This window comes from Paroedura picta, chromosome 4 (assembly GCF_049243985.1).
Source record: "Paroedura picta isolate Pp20150507F chromosome 4, Ppicta_v3.0, whole genome shotgun sequence".
Lineage (NCBI taxonomy): Eukaryota > Metazoa > Chordata > Lepidosauria > Squamata > Gekkonidae > Paroedura > Paroedura picta.
In genome coordinates this window covers 142741665-142768575 of record NC_135372.1, presented here as the reverse complement: position 1 = coordinate 142768575, position 26911 = coordinate 142741665, and the positions used below count along the sequence as shown (strand labels likewise).

Below are 26911 nucleotides of genomic sequence, written 5' to 3'. Positions count from 1 at the left end.
CCCCTCCATCCACCTGTCCCCCCTTCTCTCTGCCTGACCTGCAAAGGGCTCCGGTAACGGGCCGACTGACAAACGACCTCAGCTGCCTCCAATCCTTTGGTTCCAGGAGAGGAACAAAGGCCCTTTGTGGGATCCCCTCTCCGGCTTCATCTCACATGGCTCGCCGGCATCCCCAGCTCCGGAACTAGGACAGACATCCTCGAAAGACAGGCGTGTAATGCTTTCCAGGTTGGCTCACGGGAAGGGTCGGATCAGCAAGCAGAGCTCCGGGCCGGGCGAAGGGGAGCTCCCTGAAGGAGGGACAGGGCAGGTTTGGGGGGAGATGGACTGCAAAAAAGGAAGGGCTGCAAAGGTCAAGGAAGTTCCACTCTCTGTCTCCCGGCATTCCACAGACGATGCCAGGCTCCCAAGGACTTTTCTCAGCAGGCAACAGAGCTGGCCTGTCTTGAAGGATCCCCAAAGTTCCTTGGGTAAATGATCAGGGACTGTAGTCGAGGCTACGGCCCTGATGAGTAATTTTGGCAGCGTTTCATGTGCACGCTTCACCTCGGTGCCGGTTTTCCTGCCTCTTGCTCGGTTCTGCAGCTCGAATTTTGATGGGGCCCAGAATGGCCCAAAGGACCAGTTATACCGACTCACTCTGCACAGTCCCGTCTCGAGGGCAAGTGAGAAAGGCAGACTGTAAGGAGTGGGAGTGAATAAAATAAATGGAGGTTTTCTCCCCGCTTTTGCTTGATAGGACAGAGTTTTGCCCAGTCCTAGAAGCGTGATCCTGCATGCAGGAAATCCATCTCCCTAGAAGTAGAAGAAGAAGAAGAGTTGGTTCTTATATGCCGCTTTTCCCTACCCGAAGGAGGCTCAAAGCGACTTACAGTCGCCTTCCCTTTCCTCTCCCCACAACAGACACCTTGTGGGATGGGTGAGGCTGAGAGAGCCCTGATATTCCTGCTCGATCAGAACAGCTTTTTCAGTGCTGTGGGGAGCCCAAGATCACCCAGCTGGCTGCATGTGGGGGAGCGCAGAATTGAACCCGGCATGCCAGATTAGAAGTCCGCACTCCTAACCACTACACCAAACTGGCTCTCCAGTAGATTGCAGAAAGGGTAATGGACTTTCCTCCGAGGGGATCCACCTCACATTCAGGCTCCAGTCGGAAGGAGAGAGAGAAGCCTGACCGAAAGGTGACTTTCGGGTTAAGACCGAAAGAGGCACCCCATTCAAGGAGATAAGAGTGTATACTTGCAGTATCTACAGTAGAGTCCTGCAGAGTCATGTGTCTCCATGGAAGGCCATGTGAAGTCAAAGACTGAGAAATGGGGACAGAGAGCAGCTCCCAGGTTAGGACAAAGAGAAGCCTCCCATTCAAGGAAATAATATCAATACACATCATAGCTACAGTGGAGTTCTGCAGGCGCATGTGTCTCCATGGAAGGCCATGTGTATGAAGACAGAGGATAAGGGGAAAGAGAGAAAGGAGGGGGACAGGGGGCAACTCCCAGGTTGAGACAAGAAGAGACACCCCATTCATGGAGATAGTGCCTATACACGCCGTATCTACAGTAGAGTCCTGCAGAGTCATGTCTCTCCACGGAAGGCCATGTGAAGTCAAAGATTGAGAGAGGGGGGGACAGAGAGCAGTTCCCAGATTAAGACAAATAAAAGCCTCCCATTCAAGGAGATAACACCTAGAAACACAGTAGCTACAGGAGCGTCCTGCAGAGACATCATGTGAAGTCAAAGTGAAAGGAGAGAGACAGAGGGCAGCTCCCAGGTGAAGCCGAAGAAAGGCTCCACATTCAAGGAAATAACCGTGCACACAGTACAGCATCTATACACAGAGTATTAACAGTTGAGAGTAGCAGAGACATGTGAATTTGTGGGAGGCCATGTGAAGAGAGGGAGAGGCCAAAGTATGAGAGAGAGAGAGGAGGGGGTCAGAAGGCCGCTCCTAGGTAAAGACCAAGAGAGGCATCCAATTCTAGGAGGCAATACCTATGTGCACTTAGAGTGCTGCAGCCCCCCACCGTGAAGACCTAGATGCTGGTCTGGCTCGCCTGCACATGACGGGCATCAGCCGCAAACTGGAAACCCGGACGATGAAACTGGAGCCTGCGGGGTTCTTTACATGCGGGGCCGGCAGAGGATGGGGCCGGGCGTGCGTCTCTCTGTGCGCCGGCCGGGTGATTAACACGTCTCGTTTCTAGCCCACGCCGATGAGGCTGCGTCTTGCCTGCACGGGAAATATCCGATGCCTGGAGGCTCTCCGCTTCTTCCTCTCGGGACGGAGGTGGCGGGAGCCCTTCTCCCCACGCAGGCTGCGGTTGCCGTGCAAAAAGCCAGTGCGCCAAATGCAAACCAGTCCTGCGTCCGCCTGGGCCCGGAAAGCAGATCCCTGCTTGGAAATTTTGGGGAAAGCCTCAAACTCCTTTCGAAATTGGATTCCACTGTGCACTGGCGGCTTTTGCCTGGCCGGCCGGCAGGTCTTCCTTGAACATCTCTTTGTGCGTCCAACATCTGCAGACACCTGTCTTGCGAGAGAACAAAGGCAGCATTTTGTGGGCCGAAGAAGGGAAGAAGGCGTTGGCCACAAACCTGGGTCTTTGAAGCGACAGGGGTTGTTCCCCATTGGTTTGGTTCTGGGGCCACTTCTGGGCCAGAATGGGGGCTGGAGCTCTCCTGGGGTTCTCAGTGGTCTCCAGGCAAGAGGGATGAGTTCCTTTTAAGGCTGCCAACCTCAAGGCGGTGGCTGGAAACCCCCCGTAACTACAATTGATCTCAAGGTGACAGAGAACAGCTCACCTGGAGAGAATGGCTGTTTGGATTTGGCCTCTGTGGCGTTGTGCTGCTCTTCTGATGTTTTTAGGAAGGTCTCAGCCTCCCTGCCCTGTTGTCAGCCCTCCAGAGGAACTGGCTGGCCCCTGTGTGAGACGGGAGGCTGGACTAGATGGACCCCTGGTCTGACCCAGCAGGGCTCTCCTGATGTCCTTAGGAAGGCCTCGGCCTCTCTGCCCTGTTGCTGGCCCTCCAGAGGAACTGGCTGGCCCCTGTGTGAGACAGGAGACTGGACTGGATGGACCCCTGGTCTGATCCAGCAGGGCTCTCCTGATGTCCTTAGGAAGGCCTCGGCCTCTCTGCCCTGTTGTTGGTCCTCCTGAGGACCTGGCTGGCCCCTGTGTGAGACAGGAGGCTGGACTGGATGGACCCCTGGTCTGACCCAGCAGGGCTCTTCTGATGTCCTTAGGAAGGCCTCGGCCTCTCTGCCCTGTTGTTGGTCCTCCTGAGGACCTGGCTGGCCCCTGTGTGAGACAGGAGGCTGGACTGGATGGACCCCTGGTCTGATCCAGCAGGGCTCTCCTGATGTCCTTAGGAAGGCCTCGGCCTCTCTGCCCTGTTGTTGGTCCTCCTGAGGACCTGGCTGGCCCCTGTGTGAGACAGGAGGCTGGACTGGATGGACCCCTGGTCTGATCCAGCAGGGCTCTCCTGATGTCCTTAGGAAGGCCTCAGCCTCCCTGCCCTGTTGCTGGCCCCCCAGAAGAACTGGCTGGCCCCTGTGTGAGACAGGAGGCTGGACTGGATGGACCCCTGGTCTGATCCAGCAGGGCTCTCCTGATGTCCTTAGGAAGGCCTCGGCCTCTCTGCCCTGTTGCTGGCCCCCCAGAGGAACTGGCTGGCCCCTGTGTGAGACAGGAGGCTGGACTGGATGGACCCCTGGTCTGACCCAGCAGGGCTCTCCTGATGTCCTTAGGAAGGCCTCGGCCTCTCTGCCCTGTTGCTGGCCCTCCAGAGGAACTGGCTGGCCCCTGTGTGAGACAGGAGGCTGGACTGGATGGACCCCTGGTCTGACCCAGCAGGGCTCTCCTGATGTCCTTAGGAAGGCCTCGGCCTCTCTGCCCTGTTGCTGGCCCCCCAGAGGAACTGGCTGGCCCCTGTGTGAGACAGGAGGCTGGACTGGATGGACCCCTGGTCTGACCCAGCAGGGCTCTCCTGATGTCCTTAGGAAGGCCTCGGCCTCTCTGCCCTGTTGCTGGCCCTCCAGAGGAACTGGCTGGCCCCTGTGTGAGACAGGAGGCTGGACTGGATGGACCCCTGGTCTGACCCAGCAGGGCTCTCCTGATGTCCTTAGGAAGGCCTCGGCCTCTCTGCCCTGTTGCTGGCCCCCCAGAGGAACTGGCTGGCCCCTGTGTGAGACAGGAGGCTGGACTGGATGGACCCCTGGTCTGACCCAGCAGGGCTCTCCTGATGTCCTTAGGAAGGCCTCGGCCTCTCTGCCCTGTTGCTGGCCCTCCAGAGGAACTGGCTGGCCCCTGTGTGAGACAGGAGGCTGGACTGGATGGACCCCTGGTCTGACCCAGCAGGGCTCTCCTGATGTCCTTAGGAAGGCCTCGGCCTCTCTGCCCTGTTGCTGGCCCTCCAGAGGAACTGGCTGGCCCCTGTGTGAGACAGGAGGCTGGACTGGATGGACCCCTGGTCTGACCCAGCAGGGCTCTCCTGATGTCCTTAGGAAGGCCTCGGCCTCTCTGCCCTGTTGCTGGCCCCCCAGAGGAACTGGCTGGCCCCTGTGTGAGACAGGAGGCTGGACTGGATGGACCCCTGGTCTGACCCAGCAGGGCTCTCCTGATGTCCTTAGGAAGGCCTCGGCCTCTCTGCCCTGTTGCTGGCCCTCCAGAGGAACTGGCTGGCCCCTGTGTGAGACAGGAGGCTGGACTGGATGGACCCCTGGTCTGACTCAGCAGGGCTCTCCTGATGTCCTTAGGAAGGCCTCGGCCTCTCTGCCCTGTTGCTGGCCCTCCAGAGGAACTGGCTGGCCCCTGTGTGAGACAGGAGGCTGGACTGGATGGACCCCTGGTCTGACTCAGCAGGGCTCTCCTGATGTCCTTAGGAAGGCCTCGGCCTCTCTGCCCTGTTGCTGGCCCTCCAGAGGAACTGGTTGGCCATTGTGTGAGACAAGATGCCGGACTAGATGGACCCCTGGTCTGATCCAGCAGGGCTCTTCTGATGTCCTTAGGAAGGCCTCGGCCTCTCTGCCCTGTTGCTGGCCCTCCAGAGGAACTGGCTGGCCCCTGTGTGAGACAGGAGGCTGGACTGGATGGACCCCTGGTCAGATCCTGCAGGGCTCTCCTGATGTCCTTAGGAAGGCCTCGGCCTCTCTGCCCTGTTGCTGGCCCTGCAGAGGAACTGCTTGGCCCCTGTGTGAGACAGGAGGCTGGACTGGAGGGACCCCTGGTCTGATCCAGCAGGGCTCTCCTGATGTCCTTAGGAAGGCCTCGGCCTCTCTGCCCTGTTGCTGGCCCTGCAGAGGAACTGGTTGGCCCCTGTGTGAGACAGGAGGCTGGACTAGATGGACCCCTGGTCGAATCCAGCAGGGCTCTCCTGATGTCCTTAGGAAGGCCTCGGCCTCTCTGCCCTGTTGCTGGCCCTGCAGAGGAACTGGTTGGCCCCTGTGTGAGACAGGAGGCTGGACTAGATGGACCCCTGGTCTGATCCAGCAGGGCTCTCCTGATGTCCTTAGGAAGGCCTCGGCCTCTCTGCCCTGTTGCTGGCCCTCCAGAGGAACTGGCTGGCCCCTGTGTGAGACAGGAGGCTGGACTAGATGGACCCCTGGTCTGATCCAGCAGGGCTCTCCTGATGTCCTTAGGAAGGCCTCGGCCTCTCTGCCCAGTTGCTGGCCCTGCAGAGGAACTGGCTGGCCCCTGTGTGAGACGGGAGGCTGGACTGGAGGGACCCTCCCTGGCCTGACCCAGCAGGGCTCTTCTGAGGGTCTTCTCAGGGGAAGGCCTCGGCCTCTCTGCCCTGTGGCTGGCCCTGCAGAGGAACTGGCTGGCCCCTGGGTGAGACGGGAGGCTGGACTGGAGGGACCCTCCCTGGCCTGACCCCGCAGGGCTCTTCTGAGGGTCTTCTCAGGGGAAGGCCTCGGCCTCTCTGCCCTGTGGCTGGCCCTGCAGAGGAACTGGCTGGCCCCTGTGTGAGACGGGAGGCTGGACTGGAGGGACCCTCCCTGGCCTGACCCCGCAGGGCTCTTCTGATGGTCTTCTCAGGGGAAGGCCTCGGCCTCTCTGCCCTGTGGCTGGCCCTGCAGAGGAACTGGCTGGCCCCTGGGTGAGATGGGAGGCTGGACTGGAGGGACCCTCCCTGGCCTGACCCCGCAGGGCTCTTCTGAGGGTCTTCTCAGGGGAAGGCCTCGGCCTCTCTGCCCTGTGGCTGGCCCTGCAGAGGAACTGGCTGGCCCCTGGGTGAGACGGGAGGCTGGACTGGAGGGACCCTCCCTGGCCTGACCCCGCAGGGCTCTTCTGAGGGTCTTCTCAGGGGAAGGCCTCGGCCTCTCTGCCCTGTGGCTGGCCCTGCAGAGGAACTGGCTGGCCCCTGGGTGAGACGGGAGGCTGGACTGGAGGGCCCCTCCCTGGCCTGACCCAGCAGGGCTCTTCTGAGGGTCTTCTCAGGGGGAGGCCTCGGCCTCTCTGCCCTGTGGCTGGCCCTGCAGAGGAACTGGCTGGCCCCTGGGTGAGACGGGAGGCTGGACTGGAGGGACCCTCCCTGGCCTGACCCCGCAGGGCTCTTCTGAGGGTCTTCTCAGGGGAAGGCCTCGGCCTCTCTGCCCTGTGGCTGGCCCTGCAGAGGAACTGGCTGGCCCCTGGGTGAGACGGGAGGCTGGACTGGAGGGCCCCTCCCTGGCCTGACCCAGCAGGGCTCTTCTGAGGGTCTTCTCAGGGGAAGGCCTCGGCCTCTCTGCCCTGTGGCTGGCCCTGCAGAGGGACTGGCTGGCCCCTGGGTGAGAAGGGAGGCTGGACTGGAGGGACCCTCCCTGGCCTGACCCAGCAGGGCTCTTCTGAGGGTCTTCTCAGGGGAAGGCCTCGGCCTCTCTGCCCTGTGGCTGGCCCTGCAGAGGAACTGGCTGGCCCCTGGGTGAGACGGGAGGCTGGACTGGAGGGACCCTCCCTGGCCTGACCCAGCAGGGCTCTTCTGAGGGTCTTCTCAGGGGAAGGCCTCGGCCTCTCTGCCCTGTGGCTGGCCCTGCAGAGGAACTGGCTGGCCCCTGGGTGAGACGGGAGGCTGGACTGGAGGGACCCTCCCTGGCCTGACCCCGCAGGGCTCTTCTGAGGGTCTTCTCAGGGGAAGGCCTCGGCCTCTCTGCCCTGTGGCTGGCCCTGCAGAGGAACTGGCTGGCCCCTGGGTGAGACGGGAGGCTGGACTGGAGGGACCCTCCCTGGCCTGACCCAGCAGGGCTCTTCTGAGGGTCTTCTCAGGGGAAGGCCTCGGCCTCTCTGCCCTGTGGCTGGCCCTGCAGAGGAACTGGCTGGCCCCTGGGTGAGACGGGAGGCTGGACTGGAGGGACCCTCCCTGGCCTGACCCAGCAGGGCTCTTCTGAGGGTCTTCTCAGGGGAAGGCCTCGGCCTCTCTGCCCTGTGGCTGGCCCTGCAGAGGGACTGGCTGGCCCCTGGGTGAGAAGGGAGGCTGGACTGGAGGGACCCTCCCTGGCCTGACCCAGCAGGGCTCTTCTGAGGGTCTTCTCAGGGGAAGGCCTCGGCCTCTCTGCCCTGTGGCTGGCCCTGCAGAGGAACTGGCTGGCCCCTGGGTGAGACGGGAGGCTGGACTGGAGGGACCCTCCCTGGCCTGACCCAGCAGGGCTCTTCTGAGGGTCTTCTCAGGGGAAGGCCTCGGCCTCCCTGCCCTGTGGCTGGCCCTGCAGAGGAACTGGCTGGCCCCTGGGTGAGACGGGAGGCTGGACTGGAGGGACCCTCCCTGGCCTGACCCAGCAGGGCTCTTCTGAGGGTCTTCTCAGGGGAAGGCCTCGGCCTCTCTGCCCTGTGGCTGGCCCTGCAGAGGAACTGGCTGGCCCCTGGGTGAGACGGGAGGCTGGACTGGAGGGACCCTCCCTGGCCTGACCCAGCAGGGCTCTTCTGAGGGTCTTCTCAGGGGAAGGCCTCGGCCTCTCTGCCCTGTGGCTGGCCCTGCAGAGGAACTGGCTGGCCCCTGGGTGAGACGGGAGGCTGGACTGGAGGGACCCTCCCTGGCCTGACCCAGCAGGGCTCTTCTGAGGGTCTTCGTAGGGGAAGGCCTCGGCCCCTCTGCCCTGTGGCTGGCCCTGCAGAGGAACTGGCTGGCCCCTGTGTGAGACAGGAGGCTGGACTGGATGGGCCCTCCCTGGTCTGACCCAGCAGGACTCTTACGTTCCCCCCGATCATAACCAAAGTGCCAAAGGGTTCCTGGTTTGCGAGGGTCACCCTGACAGCCCCCCGCTGCAGAATGCGTCAGCACAAAACGCAGCAAGACCCTCCAGAAGAGGTCTTGCCCTCGGTCTCGTGTTAATCCCTGGCTTGGGCCATCAAAGGCCGATCCCAAGAGCACAGCCAGGCTCGTAAAGGAGGGCCAGGGGAAAGCGGGGCTGGCATCTCCCGGGAAAGATGATGCCCCTTTAATAAGGTTCAAGGAGGTCAGGCAAGCAGTGTCCTGGTGGCCACATGTGGCCGAGGTTTAACACGGCCGGGGTCTGGAATCCATTTGCCTCGGCTGCTCGAGGTGTAACGGAGCCCCAGGGAGCTGGGAGCGGGAGCCCCACCATCTGCTCCATGTTTATTTACTTATTCTTAAGGATCATCTCCTGGCTAAAAGGTCCCCATGTGGGGGGCGCAAAGTGCTGGCCGGGGGTGGGGGAGTGGGGGGAGCCCTGCTCTGGTGTTTACTCTGCTGGGCCCTGCTCACAGGTCTTCCCAGCTACTGTTGGTGTATCCGATCTCGTTTTAGACCGGGGACGAATCCGCTGGCCGCAATTTGAAGATGTCGAAATGGAAGTGCACCCAGAGGGGTGGGTGGCAGACATGGGCGATTTCAGGAAGCATGGTCTATCTATCTATCTATCTATCTATCTATCTATCTATCTATCTATCTATCTATCTATCTATCTATCTATCTATCTATCTATCTATCTATCTATCTATCTATCTATCTATCTATCTATCTATCTATCTATCTATCCATCTATCCATCTATCCATCTATCCATCTATCCATCTATCCATCTATCCATCTATCCATCTATCCATCTATCCATCTATCCATCTACCCATCTACCCATCTACCCATCTACCCATCCATCCATCCATCCATCCATCCACCCACCCATCCATCCTACCTACCACCTACCTACCAACTTACCTCCCTCCCTCCCTATCTTTCCTATGCTCAAATCTCCCTGTCTCTGTCTATCTGTCTCTCCCTGTCCTATGCTCAATTCTCCTCCCCCCCCCAGGGGGGGCTCTGAAAGCCTATCTGTACAAGGTGGGGATGCCAATCTCCAGGTGGGACCTGGGGATCTCCCTGGAATTCCAGCTCATCTCCAGACTACAGAGCTCAGTTCCCCTGGAGGAAAGGGCCAGCTCTGGGTTGGGAGACTTTGGGGGTGGAGCTGGTAGTGGGCAGGACCTGGGACCTCAGTGGAGCCCACTTTCCAAACAGCCCTTTTCTCCAGGAGAAGTGATCTCTTTACTCTGGAGAGGAGCGGTAATTCCAGGAGCTCCCCAGGTCCCACCTAGGGGTTGGCATCCCCTAGTCCACCCTCTACAGCAGCCCTTTTCTCCAGGGGAACGGATCTGTGCAGTCTGGAGCTGTGCTCTAATCCCCAGGGACCCCTTGTTCCCCGGGGCCTGGCATCCCTCCCGACACCTTCCAGCCTCAGACGCCCAGGTCTTCCCAAACCTGGGGTTGGCAGACCCAGCCGGGCGAGTTTTCCAGAGCGGCCCAGGCTCTCCAAGGCCTCTGCCCCTTCCAAGGGCACCCACATGCTTTCCGGGAGCTGCACCTGAATACACAGGCCGGGCTTATCCATCTTGCGGCTGTCAAGGCCGTCAGGCTCCTTCCGAGGGGGCCCAGCCGCAGCCTGGTGGGGGTGGAGGGGCTTGCCTTTAAGAGGCACCTTAGAAAACAAGCCGGAAAAGAGACCCAGGGAGAAAGAAGGAGCATCGTCATGGGGGTTGCCAGCTCTGGGTGGGAAAGGCCTGGAGACCTTGGGGGCGGAGCCTGGAAGGGGAGGGGCTTAGGGAGGGGCGGGACGTAAAGAAGGGTGTAAAGCCATAGAGTCCACCCTCAAAAGGAGCCATTTAATTTGGGGTATTTGGGGGCATGGCAGGAACTCAGTGGAAGAAGAGTTGGGTTTTACACCCCACTTTTTACTAACCAAAGGTGCTCCAAAGTGGCTTACAATCGCCTTCCCTTCCTCTCCCTGTGAGGGAGGCGAGGCCGAGAGAGCTCTAAGAGAACTGTGACTGGCCCAAAGTCATTCAGCTGGCTGCATGTGGAGGGGAAGTGGGGAATCGAATCTGGTTCTCCATATCGGAGTCCGATGCTCTTTCACACTATGCTGGATCACTGTCGGCATCCAGTTCCCTTTAAGAAGAAGAGTTGGGTTTTATAGGCCGCTTTTCTCCGCCTGAAGAAGTCTCAAAGCGGCTTACAAGTATCTTTCTCTTCCTCACCCCTCCACGAATCCTCCCCTCCCCCTGCACCACTTCCCCAGTCTCCAGGAATTCCCAAGGCCAGAGTTGGCAACCTCCCACCCCGCAGAATTCCTTGTCCGGAGAGCTGGCAGCCAGTTCCTTATCGCAGGCATCCCTCTTCTCTTTCAGGTCAGCCAGACGGAAATCTACCTTTCCGCTTTCCTCCGGAGGAAGGTGGGCCTGGAGCCTGGTTTAGCTTTTGACCCCTCTTGGAGAACGGGGCTTCTTGTCTTGCAGGCGAAGAGCGGGAGATGGAGACTTCCAGATTCGCTGGGGGCTCCTCACCGGATCCCTTCCAGCTGGAGCCGAGGCGAACCCACCGTCTGGAGCTTACCTACGGCTGGGAGAGGTCAAAGGAGCCCCTCTGGCTCCGGGCTTCCTGAGAGGATGAGTTATTGCGCAGAGATTTCCTTTCCCCGTCTGCTCCTCTCTACCGGAGATCTGGACTCCCCTCGCCCTCTCGCTTTCTCCCCTCAGCCTCGCTTTTTGCTCCCCGAGGAAGGCCCGCGGAGAGGGCAGCCCGCCAAAGAAAGCAGGCCCGAAGATCCGTACGGCTTCCTCCCCTTCCTGGCGCAGGCGACACCACGGCCAGGACGGGGCCGGAGCCAGCAAAAGGGAAAGGCAGAAGGTGTCCCTTGGATGCTGGGGGGGGGGCGGGACAAGGGAGGATTGCCTTGGGAGTGAGGGAGAAGAGGAAGGAGCCTCCGTTAGCGATTGTGCAAGTAGATTTTGCAGTCGATGGAGAGAAAGGAGAAGCAGCGGCGTTGGTTTTGATCCCCCGCATTCTCTACCCGAAGGAGTCTCAAAGCGGTTTACATTCATCTTCCCTTTCCTCTCCCCACAACAGACACCCTGTGAGGGAGGGGAGGCTGAGAGCCCTGAGATTACTGAAGAAGGAGAAGAGTTGGTTCTTATATGCGGCTTTTCTCTACCCGAAGGAGTCTCAAAGCGGCTTCCAGTCGCCTTCCCTTTCCTCTCCCTACAACAGACACCCTGTGAGGGAGATGAGAGAGTCATAGAATCATAGAATCCTAGAGTTGGAAGGGATCTCCTGGGTCATCTAGTCCAACCCCCTGCACTATGCAGGATACTCACAACCCTCTCGCTCATCTACTGTCACCTGCCACCCCCTTGACCCTTCACAGAATCAGCCTCCCCGTCAGATGGCTATATAGTCCTGAGGTTACTGCTCTGTGAGAACAGCTCTATCAAGGCTGTGACTGGCCCAAGGTCACCCTGCTGGCTGCACGTGGAGGAATGAGGAATCAAACCCCTTTTCCCAGGGGTTGCTGAGTCTGCTGCCGCTGCCGTGCCACGGCCCCTGAGGGGGTCGCAGCATTAGGAAGGTTGAGAAACATTGCTTCAGGCTGATCCTCCACTGAGTAGGGGGGTTGGACTATATGGCCTGCATGGCCCCTTCCCACTCCAGGATTCTATGATTCTACCAAAAGCTTTAGAGCAGTGTTAGTCAACCTGTGGTCCTCCAGATGTCCATGGACTACAATTCCCATGAGCCCATGCCAGCAAATGCTGGCAGGGGCTCATGGGAATTGTAGTCCATGGACATCTGGAGGACCACAGGTTGACTGCCCCTGCTTTAGTTTAGAGGACAGAGAAATGGTTGCAAAATTTGTGCCCACAGATGGGTTCTGCCTCCCGATCTCACTTTTATCAGCTTGACTGCTAAAACCCAGCTGTTCTTCATTCACCGAGTCCTTGGTTCTGCATCAGCTCTATGTCAGAAGCCACAAAGAAGTTCTTCCAGAGCTCTCTCCACCCCACCTGCCTCACAGGGTGTCTGTTGTGGGGAGAGGAAGGGGAAAGGGTTTGTAAGTCACTTTGGGACTCTTTCAAATAGTGAAACGTGGGCTACAAAAGAGGAGGAGTTGGTTTATATAACCTGATTTTCACTACCCAATAGAGTCTCGAAGCAGTTTACCATTACATAGAATCATACAGTTGGAAGGGACCTCCTGGGTCATCTAGTCCAACCCCCTGCACAAGGCAGGACACTCACAACCCTCTCGCTCATCCACTGTCACCTGCCACCCCCTTGAGCCTTCACAGAATCAGCTTCTCCGTCAGATGGCTATCCAGCCTCTGCTTAAAAATCTTCAAAGATGGAGAACCCACCACCTCCCGAGGAAGCCTGTTCCACTGAGAAACCGCTCTAACTGTCAGGAACTTCTTCTGGACGTTTAGATGGAATTTCTTTTTCATTACTTTCATCCCACTGGTTCTGGTCCATCCCTCCGGGGCAAGAGAGAACAACTCTGCTCCATCCTCCATATGGCAGCCTTTTAAATACTTGAAGGTGTTTATCAGATCCCCTCCCAGTCGTCTCCTCTCCAGGCTAAACAGACCAAGCTCCCCCAACCTTTCCTCCTACATCTTGGTCTCCAAACCCCTCCCCATCTTTGTGGCCCTCCTCTGGACACGCTCCAGTTTGTCTACCTCCCTATTCAACTGGGGTGCCCAAAACTGAACACAGGACTCCAAGGGAGGCCGAACCAGAGCAAAGTACAGCAGTACCATCACCTCCTGTGATCTGGACAAGATAGTCTGTTTGATACAGCTCAGAATCCCATTTCTTGTTCTCCTCCTCCTCCTTCTCCTCCTCCTCCTGCTCCTCCTCCTCCTGCCTCTGCACAAGGTGTCCGGCCTCCAGAACCCCACCCCTCCTTCCCTTCCCCTCCGCCTGTCATTCACAGACTCTGCAACACCCCCCCAGGAGAGCCGCCGCAGCCTAGATTCTCGGATGCCTTTTGATTCCAGGGGCCGGAGCAGCATTGCCGGCCTCATTGGCCGGAGGAGAGAGCGAAGGCTCCCCCATTGGCTGGCCGGGCTCCTGCTCCAAACCCCTGACCCCTCCCCGGGCCTTATAAGCAGGAGGCTCCTTCGCCGGTCCCACCAGAGCATCGCTCCTTGACGCAGGAGGCGGGAGCGCACCACAGCTGTGCGAGATTCTTCCTCGGGAAGGGCCAGAGCAGGAGGCAAGCAGCAGTGGCTGTCCGTCCGGCTGCCTCCGGCTCTCCTTGCAAAGTTTTCTCGGGGAGGAAGAGAAGAGACCCTCTGCAGAGCCTAAGGCCTGTGCCACAGGGCGTCCCCCAGGCGGGGAGGCCGGGCCATGGCCTTCGCCATGCTCCGACCGGTGGCCGCCCACGTGCTCTACCCGGACCTCAGCCCCATGTCCGAGGAGGACGAGGAGAACCGCAGCGAGAGCGAAGCCTCCGACCAGTCCTACGGCTGCTGCGAGGGGCACCCCAAGGCCGCCCGCCAGCCCGGCCCGGTGGTGGTGGTCAAGCAGAGGCAGGCGGCCAACGCCCGCGAGAGGGACCGCACCCAGAGCGTCAACACCGCCTTCACGGCCCTGCGCACCCTCATCCCCACCGAGCCCGTCGACCGGAAGCTGTCCAAGATCGAGACGCTGCGCCTGGCCTCCAGCTACATCTCCCACCTGGCCAACGTCCTGCTCCTGGGCGAAGGCTGCGAGGATGGGCAGCCCTGCTTCCGGGCCATCTACGGCTCCAAGGGGGAGAGGGAGGCCAAGCAGCCCCGCAGCATCTGCACCTTCTGCCTCAGCAGCCAGAGGAAGGGGGTGAGTCCCTGGGCCGGGGGGCAAGGGGAGGGGGCGGCTTTTCCTGCGAGAGGGGGACAGAGGTCAAGCCGGCTTCCGTGCTTTATCCTGTTTCGGAGGGGAGTGGAGCAGAGTTCGAATCCAGGGGCGCTTTTGAGGCCACAGTGCTTAATCCTGGGCCCAACCTTTTGTGTGCATGACACAGGATGAAGGCTGAGTCCGGGGGCAGCTTGAAGACCCACCCAGCTTAATTCTGAGGGGGAAGAAGAAGAAGCTTTCAAAAGTGTTTGAAAGGTTGTCCCTTGGAGGAGGGCAGGATGCTGTTTCTGCTGGCTGCAGAGGAGAGGACATGCAGTAATGGGTTTAAACTTCAAGTACAACGATATAGGCTAGATATCAGGAAAAAGTTTTCCCAGTCAGAGTAGTTCACCAGTGGAATAGGCTGCCTAAGGAGGTGGTGAGCTCCCCCTCACTGGCAGTCTTCAAGCAAAGGTTGGATACACACTTTTCTTGGATGCTTTAGGATGCTCTGGGCTGATCCTGCATTGAGCAGGGGGCTGGACTAGATGGCCTGTATGGCCCCTTCCAACTCTATGGTTCTATGATTCTATGATTCTAAGCAGCATGGGTTTTTATACCCCGACTTTCACTGCCTGAAAGAGTCTCAAAGCACCTCACAATCACCTTCCCTTCCTCTCCCCACAACAAACACCCTGGGTAGGAGGCTGAGGCTGAGAGAGCCCTGAGAGAACTGTTCTGTGACAACAGCTTCTGACAGGGCTGCGATGAGCCCAAGGTCACCCAGCTGGTTGCATGTGGAGGAGGAGTGGGGAATCAAACCTGGCTCACTAGATTAGAAGTCGCCACTCTTAATCACAACACTGTGTTGGTGTGATTGCAGTAGGGCGAAGTCTGAGTTCAGAGTCACCTTGAAGACCAACCATGTTCAATTCTGGGCATAAGCCTTGGTGTGCAGCCACAGTTCTTCAGATGCAATGAAGGAGTCTTGGCTTTGGTCTGCAGTAGGACAACGAGATTTGAATCGGATAGCAGCTGAGAGGCCAGATTCCCAGGACAGGATCTTCTGAGAATCAGACAAAGACAGCTTTGACTCTTTTTGGATCCCCTTGCGCTCTCTGAAATGTTCCTAGAGTCCAGTTTAGTTATCCTGTAATTTGGGAGCCTTGTGTGGTCATCCTAGCTCTGTAGGGAGCTTGGTGCAGAAAGGGAAAGGGAAGGCGAACGTCAGCCGCTTTGAGCCTCCTTTGGGTAGAGAAAAGCGGCAACTAAGAAACAACTCTTCTCCTTCTCCTTCTCCTTCTCCTTCTCCTTCACCTCTTTCTTCTTCTTCTTCTTCTTCTTCTCCTTCTCCTTCACCTCTTTCTTCTTCTTCTCCTTCTCCTTCTCCTTCTCCTTCTCCTTCTCCTTCTCCTTCTCCTTCTCCTTCTCCTTCTCCTTCTCCTTCTCCTTCTCCTTCTCCTTCCTCTTCTTCCTCTTCTTTTTCTTCAGGGGGGCAGAATGCTGCAAAATCCACCTTCCAAACTGATCTCTATCGCTCAGGGAGCAATTGTAATGCCGGATCTCCATCCCCCACCTGGAGGTTGGCAACGGCACTCCTTTCTATGGAAAGTCAAGTCAGGCTACTGTGGCAGGGTTGCGAACCTCCAGGTGGGGCCCGGAGACCTCCTAGAATCACAACTGATCTTGAGGCGACAGAAATCAGCTCCCCTGGAGAACACAGAGGGTGGATTTTATGGCACTGAGGCTGCTCCTTTCCCTCAGCTCTGCCCTCCCCAGGGTCCACCCTGCTAAATCTCCAGGAATCTTCCAGCCGAGAGTTGGCAACTCCAGTTAGCCTATACAGGAGCAAGGGAGGGTGAGTATTTATTGTGTACATTAACAAAATAGAGTCCAATCCAACCTTTAAGACCAACCAAGATTTATTCAAGGTGGGAGCTTCCGAGTGCATGCACAGAATGCTCCTCTGCATGCAAAGCTCCCACCTTGAATAAATCTTGGTTGGTCTTAAAGGTGCGATTGGACTCTATTTTTGTTGTGTTAATTCAGACCAACATGACAGCCCACTTGAATTTATTGTGTACATTTACATCCTTGAGCTTTTGACTCCTAAAGGTAAAGGTAAAGGTATCCCCTGTGCAAGCACCGAGTCATGTCTGACCCTTGGGGTGACGCCCTCTAGCGTTTTCATGGCAGACTCAATACGGGGTGGTTTGCCAGTGCCTTCCCCAGTCATTACCGTTTACCCCCCAGCAAGCTGGGTACTCATTTTACCGACCTCGGAAGGATGGAAGGCTGAGTCAACCTTGAGCCGGCTGCTGGGATTGAACTCCCAACCTCATGGGCAAAGCTTTCAGGCGGCTGCCTTACCACTCTGCGCCACAAGAGGCTCTTACTCTTTGACTCCTAGCTGGGTCTTAAAAGGGGCCAGGTCTGATTTTTAGAGCCATAGCTCAGTCCGGGAAAAAAATGTAGGATGTCAAGAATGCATTTCCTCTCCTACTATTTAAGCAAGGTCCAGACTTTTCCCATGGGACAGGAGGGTGGGTGCTGTGTGGGCTTCCAGCTGTTGACCTTTTTTTAAATAAAAAACTTTCCCACCCTTCTACGATTCAGAGAAGGTCACTGATGTACCCATTCTATGGGTCGGGACAACGGAGGCTGAGATCGTGGTCCCAGGCCTCATAGAAGAATCTATATTCTGAACCTTGAAATAAACCTGAGGCCCTCTGCGATGGGCTTTTCCCTTGATCTGCATGTAGAATCACAGAATCCTAGAGTTGGAATGGGCCTCCTGGGTCATCTAGTCCAACCCCCTGCACAATGCAGGAACTCACAGCTACCTGCCTACCCACAGTGACAAGTGATACCCCCCCCAAAGAAATCACCTACTTCACACAGCCTCAGGTGGCATCAGACTTGTGTCCGTCGAAGGGGGAGGAAGGAAAGCTTCAGGACATTAAACATTTGAACCTGAATTCTCGCATGTCATGTGCGGTTAAGGGCTGTCAAGTCACTTCCGCATTATGAAGTCAAGACTTCCAAAAAATCCTTTTGTTAACAGACTGGGGGCCCTGGCTTCCTCGATGACAGCCAGTCTGGTGTCGTGGTGAAGAACGGCAGCCTCCAATTTGGCGAGCCGTGTTTGATTCCCTGCCCCTCCTCCACATGCAGCCAGCTGGGTGACCTTGGGCTAGAGCTGTTCTGGCAGAGCAGTTCTCGCAGAGCTCTCTCAGCCCCAACGACCGCAGAGAGTGTCTGCTGTGGGGAGAGGAAGGGAAGGCGAATGTCAGCCGATTGGAGACTCCTTTGGGTAGAGAAAAGCGGGGTGTGTAAAGGTACGGGGTGTGAACACTGGTTCTTGGTAGGGTTGCCAACTCCAGGTCAGGAAATCCCTGAACATCTTAGGGGTAGCAGCGGGGAAAGGTGAGGGTTGCAGAGAGGGTGGAACTCTGCAGGTTCTAATGCTATAGAGCAGGGGTAGTCAAACTGCAGCCCTCCAGATGTCCATGGACTACAATTCCCATGAGCCCCTCCGTCAGATGTCTGTCCAGCTTCTGTTTAAAAATCTCTAAAGATGGGGAACCCACCACCTCCTGAGGAAGCCTGTTCCACTGAGAAACCGCTCACACTGTCAGGAACTTCTTCCAAAGGTTGAGGTGGAATTTCTTTTGCATTAATTTCGGTTCTGGTCCGTTCCTCCAGGGCAAGACAGAACAACTCTGCTCCATCCTCTACATGGCAGCCTTTTAAATACTTGAAGATGGTTATCAAATCCCCTCTCAGTCGTCTCCTCTCCAGGCTAAACAGACCAAGCTCCCCCAACCTTTCTTCAGACGTCTTGGTCTCCATACCCCTCCTCTGCACTATGCAGGACACCCACATCCCTCTCGCTCCTCCACTGTCACCTGCCACCCCCTTGAGCCTTCACAGAATCAGCCCCTCCAGCAGATGGCTCTCCAGCCTCTGCTTAAAAACCTCCAAAGATGGAGAACCCACCCCCTCCCGAGGAAGCCTGTTCCACTGAGGAACCGCTCTGACTGTCAGGAACGTCTTCCGGATATTTAGACAGAATTTATTTTGAATTAAGAAATTCCGTCTAAATAGTGGGGTATAATGCTTCCAAGCCAGCCTTTCTCAATTTTTTTACCATTGACAAACCCCTGAAACATTCTTCAGGCTTTGGGAAACCCCAGAAGCAGCAAAATCATGCAGAATAGGGTTGGGAAGCAGACCTCCCATTCCCACCCTCTTCGGTCCCATCACAGGCCATTTGGAGAGGGAAGGGTACGTCGACATGACCCTATATGGTCTTATCTCCCGATCACTGTAATAATTTTTTTGAAGTATATAAAAATGAATTAACCCCCACCCTTTCGGGAAACCCTTCCAGGGCCATGAAGAAACCCCAGGGTTTCACAAAACCCTGGTTGAGAACATCTGTTCTAAGCAGCCATTTCCAGTGTCGTGGTTAGGAGTGCGGACTTCTAATCTGGCGAGCCGGGTTCGATTCTGCGCTCCCCCACATGCAGCCAGCTGGGTGACCTTGGGCTGGCCACGGCACTGATAAAGCTGTTCTGACCAAGCAGTGATATCAGCGCTCTCTCAGCCTCACCCACCCCACAGGGTGTCTGTTGTGGGGAGAGGAAAGGGAAGGCGACTGTAAGCCACTTTGAGCCTCCTTTGGGTAGAGAAAAGGGGCATATAAGAACCAACTCTTCTTCTTCTTCAGTAATCTCAGGGCTCTCTCAGCCTCCCCTCCCTCACAGGGTGTCTGTTGTGGGGAGAGGAATGGGAAGGTGACTGTAAGCCGCTTTGAGCCTCCTTCAGGTAGGGAAAAGCGGCATATAAGAACCAACTCTTCTTCTTCTTCAGTAATCTCAGGGCTCTCTCAGCCTCCCCTCCCTCACAGGATGTCTGTTGTGGGGAGAGGAATGGGAAGGCGACTGTAAGCCGCTTTGAGCCTCCTTCAGGTAGGGAAAAGCGGCATATAAGAACCAACTCTTCTTCTTCTTCTTCTTCTTCTTCTTCTTCTTCTTCTTCTTCTTCTTCTTCTTCTTCTTCTTCTTCTTCTTCTTCTTCTTCTTCTTCTTCTTCTTCTTCTTCCCACTGGCGCTCTGAGCTCAGTTACCTGGAGATGAGCTGTAATTCCATGAGACCCCCAGGTCCCACCCGTAGACTGGCACCCCTTCCTCCAGGGGGAACAGATCTTTATCGTGTGGAGCTCAGTCAGAATTCTGGGAGGTCTCCAGCCCCACCTGCGGGTGGCACCCCTAGGCAGTGGGGACCCAGCAGTGAGGGCAAGGCACTCGGTATGTCCTCAGAGGTATGCTTACTCTCTCTTTCTCTCTGTCTCACTCGCTCCTTCTGTCTGCCTGTCACTTCTGCATGACCTGATGGGGCTGGGTTGTGGGCGTTCATCACAGGTCCTCAGAGTCAAAGTTTTCCAAGCAAGATTAATCATGCGCCTCAAAGACTGTGACGAATGAGGCCCCCTTGGCTGGTTTTTGACAATACCGGGCACAGACTTTGTGGCATCTGGCCCCTCCAAGCTCCAGATAAAGGGACAGCTTTTCTCTACCGGAAGGAGTCTCAAAGTGGCTTCCATTCGCCTTCCCTTTCCTCTCCCCACAACAGAAACCCTGTGAGGGAGGGGAGGCTGAGAGAGCCCTGAGATTACTGAAGAAGAAGGAGTCTCCAAGTGGCTTACAATTCCTCTCCCCACAACTGTCACCTTGTGAGGGAGGTGAAACTGAGAGAGCTCTGGCAGAACTGCTTGGTCAGAACACCTTTATCAGTGCTGTGGTGAGCCCAAGATCACCCAGGTGGCTGCATGTGGGGGAGCAGGGAATCAAACCCGGCTCGCCAGATTAGAAGTGAGCACTCCTAACCACTACACCAAGCTGGCTTGTATGTAAGATTTGGGCTCTTTTATCAACCGGGCATATTCCTTAGGGTGGGACTCCCCCGCATTGGGTACCAGCAGACATGGGGAGGGGTTCACCCAAGTCCTGAGAGTGGGAATCAGGGCAACATGATACATGAGTACAGAATGAAGTTTGAGGCCAGGGGCCCCTTTAAGACCTCCAAAATCTTACACCCTGAATCCAACTTTGCGTGTCTTCAAGGTATCCCTGGATTCAAAATTTGTTTTGCTGCTTCAGACCAGCACAGCACAGGTCTGTTGGTGGCTCTTCACCACAAGGCATAGATGGGCAGTGATGCTCTGTCTTCTTGGTGCTTGGGGAGGGCAACAGGGGGAGGGCTTCTGGAGTTCTGGCGCTGCTGGTGGACCTCCGAAGGGCTCCTCCGTTTTGGCCACTGTGTGCCTGAGAGTGTTGGACTGGAAGGACCATTGGGTTGACCCAACATGGCTTCTCTTATGTTCTTATGTCTGGGGCAGGGATACTCTTTATGTTCTTGGTATTTGGGACACAAGAGGGGGGAGGTCTTCTTGAGCTGTGGCCCTGCTGGTGGGTCTACTTGATGGGTTGTAGCCATTGTGTGTCCTGATCCAACATGGCTTCTCATGTTCTTATATGGAGCTTCCTGAGGTCCATAATGGCTCTTAGCCACAAGGTGCAGATGGAACATTCTGTCCGGGGCAGGGTTAGTCTGTCTTCTTGGTGCTCGGAGGGCAAGAGGGGGAGAGCTTTTGGAATTTGGGCCCTTCTGGAGGACCTCCTGATATCCCCTGGGTTTTGGCCACTGTACTACTCAAGAGTGTTGGATGGGCGATGGGTTTGATCCAACTTGGCTTCTCTTATGTTCTTATATAGGAATTAGCAGGAAATCTTTCTTATAAGCTAGAATCGTAGAATCATAGAGTTGGAAGGGGCCTCCAGGGTCATCTAGTGTAACCCCTTTGCATGAGAATTGAGCTTGCCTATGTGGACCAGTGGCTAGCATGTCAGGTAGAATCTGGAAGCCCCAGATTCAAATCCCCACTTGTGCTGTGGAAGCCTAGAATCATAGAGTTGGAAGGGTCCTCCAAGGTCATCTAGTCCAACCCTCTGCACTATGCAGGAACTCACAACTACCTGCCCACCCACAGTGGCCCCAATTTCATGCCCAAGTGATTCTCCCCAACCAAAAATCTCCGGAATCCAGCCTGGCCTGGAGGCAATTCACCTCCCATCCCACAGTGGTGATAAGCAATTCCCTCGGTGTGCAAGGAAGGGCCACAAGAGACAAACACTGGCACAGCCCTTCCTGCCCACCCACTAACAATCCACCTAAGTTAATAAATTCAGCATTTCGGTCAGATGACTGTCTAATCTCAGTTTAAAAACATCTGCTTGCATCGAGGAAAGCTAAGAACGGGATCCGGGTTCTAGAACTGACCTGCCAGGGCCAGATTTGGAAACTCTTGACGATGGCGGCCAGATGCATTGGTGTTTCTGGGAGCGCTTCCAGGAAGCTTTCTGACGTCCTGATGGGAAGTGTAGTCCATGGACATCGGGCGGGCCACATTCTGGCCACCCCTGCGTTGTCAGGGTGGATTCTCGAAAAGGCATCTGAGCATGCGCAGAATGATTCAATAGCGTGGTGTCCCTTCAAACACTTTCTCGTGGGACATGGAGCATGCTTACGGTTGCCAGTCTCCAGCTGGCACCTGGAATTGAGAGCAGTTCCCCTGGACATAATGGCTGCTCTGGAGGGGGGGGGGCAGCCTTCAAGACTCTGCTGTGGGGGCAGATCTCCTGGTATTAGAACTGATCTTCAAGTGACAGAGGTCAGTTCTCCTGGTGAATGGGGCTGCTTTGGAAGGTTGAGTCTGCAGGGTTATACCCCACTGAAGTCCCTCCCTTCCCTGAACTCTGCCCTCCTCAGTACCCATCCCAAAAACCTCCAGTTCTTTCCCAACCCAGAACTTGGCCTACACAGTTGTGGGAGAGAAAGGGGTTAATGATAAATGGATTCCTTCCACCTGGGCATTTTGCAGCAGGTACAAGAAGCAGCAAGTCTGTCTTTGAACTAGGATACTTTAGCTTATTCCTTTAGGGTCGCCAACCTCCAGACATTCTGATTGCACTGCGGAAATCTGTTCCCACGGAGGACCTCTGCCGCATTATAACCCACTGAGGTCTCTACTGTCCCCGGTAGTCAACTAACCGGTAGGGTAATCAACCTAACCAGCTGTTGTCTGCAATCATTCTTTCGTTCAACACCTGTTCTGGAGGCAAGCAGGGAGGAAGTGTGCTCAAACAAACAGGAAGTCCCCCTGTTCAAGCAATCAGCACACCAATGAGGGAATGATTTGAGAATCAGGAAGTTCCCATGCTGTCTAAGCTAAATAGACATGTCCTCCGATGCCCCCTGCAGGACACCCTTTATATTCTGCTCAGTTATGCACACTGCAGAGCTGGCCTATTTCAACAGGGAAGAGTTGGAGGGAGACATTGAAATACGAAGTTGCAATTCCAGCTGTCCACTTTGCTTGCTAGAGTAGGTGCATCTCAGATGTGCTGGCCTCTCTGAAGAACACGAAATTTCCAAGAGTGGGATTTGGTTGGCTTGTGTTCCTACAGGTGGTAGAAGACTGTTCCGTTCTGTCGCTCTCTTCTACTTCTGGCAGCCCGGAGGTCTTCCGAGCCAGTTTACCCTTCTATAATTTTTCTGTCGCTTAACAGCCTGAACGGTCTGACCAAAATCTCTTCTCTGTGTTGCTCCTGATGCGTACTTGGCACTGTACTGATTAAAGTTAGAGACAGCTTTAAAAAGGGGATTAGAAACATTCATACAGGAGAGGTCTACGAGTGGCTACTAGTCATGATGACTAAAGGGAACCCCCAAATTTGTTGTTAATCAGCCTCTTTATCCCAGTGTCAGAGAGCAACATCAGGAGACGCCCTTGGCCTTGGTGCCCTGTTGTTGGCTGTCCAGAGGAACTGGCTGGCCCCTGTGTGAGACCGGATGCTGGACTGGATGGACCCTCCCTGGTCTGATCCAGCGGGGCTCTTCTGAGGTTCTTAGGAAGGCCTCGGCCTCTCTGCCCTGTGGCTGGCCCTCCAGAGGAACTGCTTGGCCCCTGTGTGAGACAGGAGGATGGACTGGATGGACCCTGGTCTGATCCAACAGGGCTCTCCTGATGTCCTTAGGAAGGCCTCGGCCTCTCTGCCCTGTTGCTGGCCCTCCAGAGGAACTGGCTGGCCCCTGTGTAAGACAGGAGGCTGGACTGGATGGACCCTGGTCTGATCCAACAGGGCTCTCCTGATGTCCTTAGGAAGGCCGAGGCCTCTCTGCCCTGTTGCTGGCCCTCCAGAGGAACTGGCTGGCCCCTGTGTGAGACAGGAGGCTGGACTGGATGGACCCTGGTCTGATCCAACAGGGCTCTCCTGATGTCCTTAGGAAGGCCTCGGCCTCTCTGCCCTGTTGCTGGCCCTCCAGAGGAACTGGCTGGCCCCTGTGTGAGACAGGAGGCTGGACTAGATGGACCCCTGGTCTGATCCAACAGGGCTCTCCTGATGTCCTTAGGAAGGTCTCGGCCTCTCTGCCCTGTTGTTGGCCCTCCAGAGGAACTGGCTGGCCCCTGTGTGAGACCGGATGCTGGACTGCATGGAACCCTGGTCTGATCCAGCAGGGCTCTTCTGAGGTTCTTAGGAAGGCCTCGGCCTCTCTGCCCTGTGGCTGGCCCTCCAGAGGAACTGCTTGGCCCCTGTGTGAGACAGGAGGATGGACTGGATGGACCCTGGTCTGACCCAGCAGGGCTCTCCTGATGTCCTTAGGAAGGCCTCGTCCTCTCTGCCCTGTTGCTGGCCCTTCAGAGGAACTGGCTGGCCTCTCTGTGAGACAGGAGGCTGGACTAGATGGACCCCTGGTCTGATCCAGCAGGGCTCTCCTGATGTCCTTAGGAAGGCCTCGGCCTCTCTGCCCTGTTGCTGGCCCTCCAGAGGAACTGGCTGGCCCCTGTGTGAGACAGGAGGCTGGACTAGATGGACCCCTGGTCTGATCCAACAGGGCTCTCCTGATGTCCTTAGGAAGGTCTCGGCCTCTCTGCCCTGTTGTTGGCCCTCCAGAGGAACTGGCTGGCCCCTGTGTGAGACCGGATGCTGGACTGCATGGAACCCTGGTCTGATCCAGCAGGGCTCTTCTGAGGTTCTTAGGAAGGCCTCGGCCTCTCTGCCCTGTGGCTGGCCCTCCAGAGGAACTGCTTGGCCCCTGTGTGAGACAGGAGGATGGACTGGATGGACCCTGGTCTGACCCAGCAGGGCTCTCCTGATGTCCTTAGGAAGGCCTCGGCCTCTCTGCCCTGTTGTTGGCCCTCCAGAGGAACTGGCTGGCCCCTGTGTGAGGCAGGAGGCTAGTCTGATCCAGCAGGGTTCCTCCGATGTTCATGTAAAGGCCTCGGCCTCTATGCCTGTGTTTGGCCCTCCTGAGGAACTGGTTGGCCACTGTATGACTGGTCTGATCCAGCAGGGCTCTTCTGATATTCTTATGATAGCCTCAGCCTCTCTGCCCTGCAGAGGAACACTTTGGCCATTGTGTGAGACACCATGCTGGACCACATGGACCACTTGTCTGATCCAGTGGGACTCTTCTCATGTCTTTATGAAGAGTAATTTTATTTTTGCAGCTTACTCAGTAATCCCTATTTTCACAATTTCTGTGTACTCGCTGTAACTTTTGGCAAACAGGTATAACAAAAATACAGAAGGCAGTTTCTTCTCAAAACCTACTTCCGTAGCAATTTTCTTTGGGTGAACTGATCCCTATCACCTGGAGATCCCTTGTAATCCAAGGGGTCTCCAGCCACCCACCACATGGGTAGGGCCAGGAGGGCTTTGGCCAAAGTTTCTGATTAGACATTCACAATTTGATTGACTACAGATTTTTTGAAAAAACAATGCATTGGCAGCAGCTGCCCCCCCCCAGCACAAGGACCTTCTCTGCGCTACTGAAAGTAAGCTGCAGCCTCCACTTAGTGACTGGCTCCGCCTCCCGTGGCAGCCATTTTGTAACTGGCTCCGCCTCCTGTTGAAGCCATTTTGTGGCTGCACCCACCTCTCTGTATCAGAATCCCAAAGCTGTTTGCAGTCTCCAGAAGTTTGGGGACACCCGAAATAACGAATAGGTCTCTTTTCTTAGGCAACACGCTGACCTGCCCCTCCTCAACATGTCCCCTGCTTCTTCTTTCAGGGCAGCCGGCGGGAAGCTGGTGGAAACTGCTTGAAGGCGAGAGCCGTGAACCAGCTGAAGGTGCTGCGGAGATGAACTGAGGTTCAGAGGACCGTCCGTTCCCAGAGCCGCACCAAGGTGGGACCAGCCCCTCGGAAACTGCACTTGGCTGGACCGGGGCAGGGGGGTGGGAGTGACGGAGGCCGGGGGAGCCCAGCGCTTATGAGTAGCAAACCCCAGTTACGAAGCGACTCCCCACTTTGTGGACTCGGAGGAGACAGAACGGGGCGGCGGCTGCTTCGGTCTGCGGGGCAGAAACGAGAGCTGCGGAACGAGAGGGACGATGACCACTCTGTGGGCGTACACCCGTAGGGGTCAGGGCACGAGGACTCTGTGAGTCTGGGGGTGGCCGGGATGCCCCCCAGTGGTGGGGGAGCCTGCGTTCCAAAGGGCAACGTGGAAACGGAGCTTTGCCCGGACTGTGGCTGGTCTCGAGGATCACGGTTGTAATTATTACGATTCCCTGTTGGGCAGGCTTGAAAATAAAGATATTTTTCACATCTGCTGGAGCCCGTCTCTTGACCTTTTTCCTTAGGTATGGACTCTTCTCTCCCCTCCCTCCCCCCCAAATCCTTGCTTTTGCACCCACGGATAACCAAACACCCCTTCTGCAGGCAGTTCTGATTCAGATGAAGGCAACAGAGCAGCCGTTCTCAACTTTTTTTACCGTTGAGAAACCCCGGAAACGTTCTTCAGGCTTTGAGAAACCCCAGAAGAGGCATGACTGTGTAGAATACAGTTGGGAAGCTGAGTTGTAGACACACCCACCTCCGGGCCCCTCCCCTTCCCACCCCCTCCAGGCCCATCACTGACCATTTGGGGAAGGGGGTCAAGATGACCATGCATGGTCATATCTGTTCCACATAATATATTTCTAGCAAGGCCTTAGAGGAGGAGCATGTCTCATGGCTTAAGTGCCACTCAGGGCAGCTGTCCCGCCCCCGACTGCCTCCTCCTCCAACCGGCATGCCTGTCTGTCCAGCAGTTGGCCAGAGCGTCAGTTCAAAGACTTCCTGGTTCCCGGTTGCAAGCCTTGTCTTAAAGTGACTGCGCTCCAGACATCCTAACTTGTCTCGGCAGAGATTTGCCTCTTGGATTTATTCCCCCCACCCTATGCTGTCTCCAATTCTCTCCCCCCCCCTTCAAGAAAAGAGACTCCTGCTGTGCTTGACTCCCCTCACCCACCCTGTTCTGAGCTTCCCCAATCCAGTTTCTGTTTCAATTGGGTGGGGGGGGGGGGATAGAGGAAGACCCAAATTCAAGTCGATCTGAATTCAGTAGGATCCACAACGGAAAAACCAGTGGAGAATCAGCCCTGTAGTCCTTAGAGGAGGAAGCAAAATGCAGGTCAATACCCGTGGATACTGCTTCTTATAAACCATTTTTTTATATAAAGAAGAAACTGGAAGCAAGACAAAGAACAAACACCCCCCCCCCTTCCCCCTGAGCCTTACAGCTATCACGCCTCGTACCTACCCATGCACAGCCAGGCTCTGTTCGCATGCTGCGTCTTCCTTTGGGAGGATTGCAGGGACTTGTTTTTGCAACATGGGAAGGAGCTGGCCTGATTGCCCACAGGGGAAAGGTGCACGAGGTGAGGCAGCCCGGTGGCCCTGAATGACTCAGAGGCCGTCCTACCCAGCTGCGGAGCC

The 26911-nt window shown here is 56.3% G+C and overlaps 1 protein-coding gene across 1 annotated transcript; it reads left to right on the top strand.

The window, feature by feature from the left end:
• Nucleotides 1–13404: 13404 nt before the first annotated feature.
• Nucleotides 13405–25759, top strand: TCF15 (transcription factor 15). Its single transcript, XM_077335978.1, has 2 exons — nucleotides 13405–14084; nucleotides 25221–25759. The coding sequence occupies exons 1-2, from the start codon at nucleotides 13614–13616 to the stop codon at nucleotides 25293–25295; spliced, it is 546 nt and encodes a 181-aa protein (XP_077192093.1). The 5' UTR covers nucleotides 13405–13613; the 3' UTR covers nucleotides 25296–25759.
• The last annotated feature ends 1152 nt before the right edge of the window (nucleotides 25760–26911 follow it).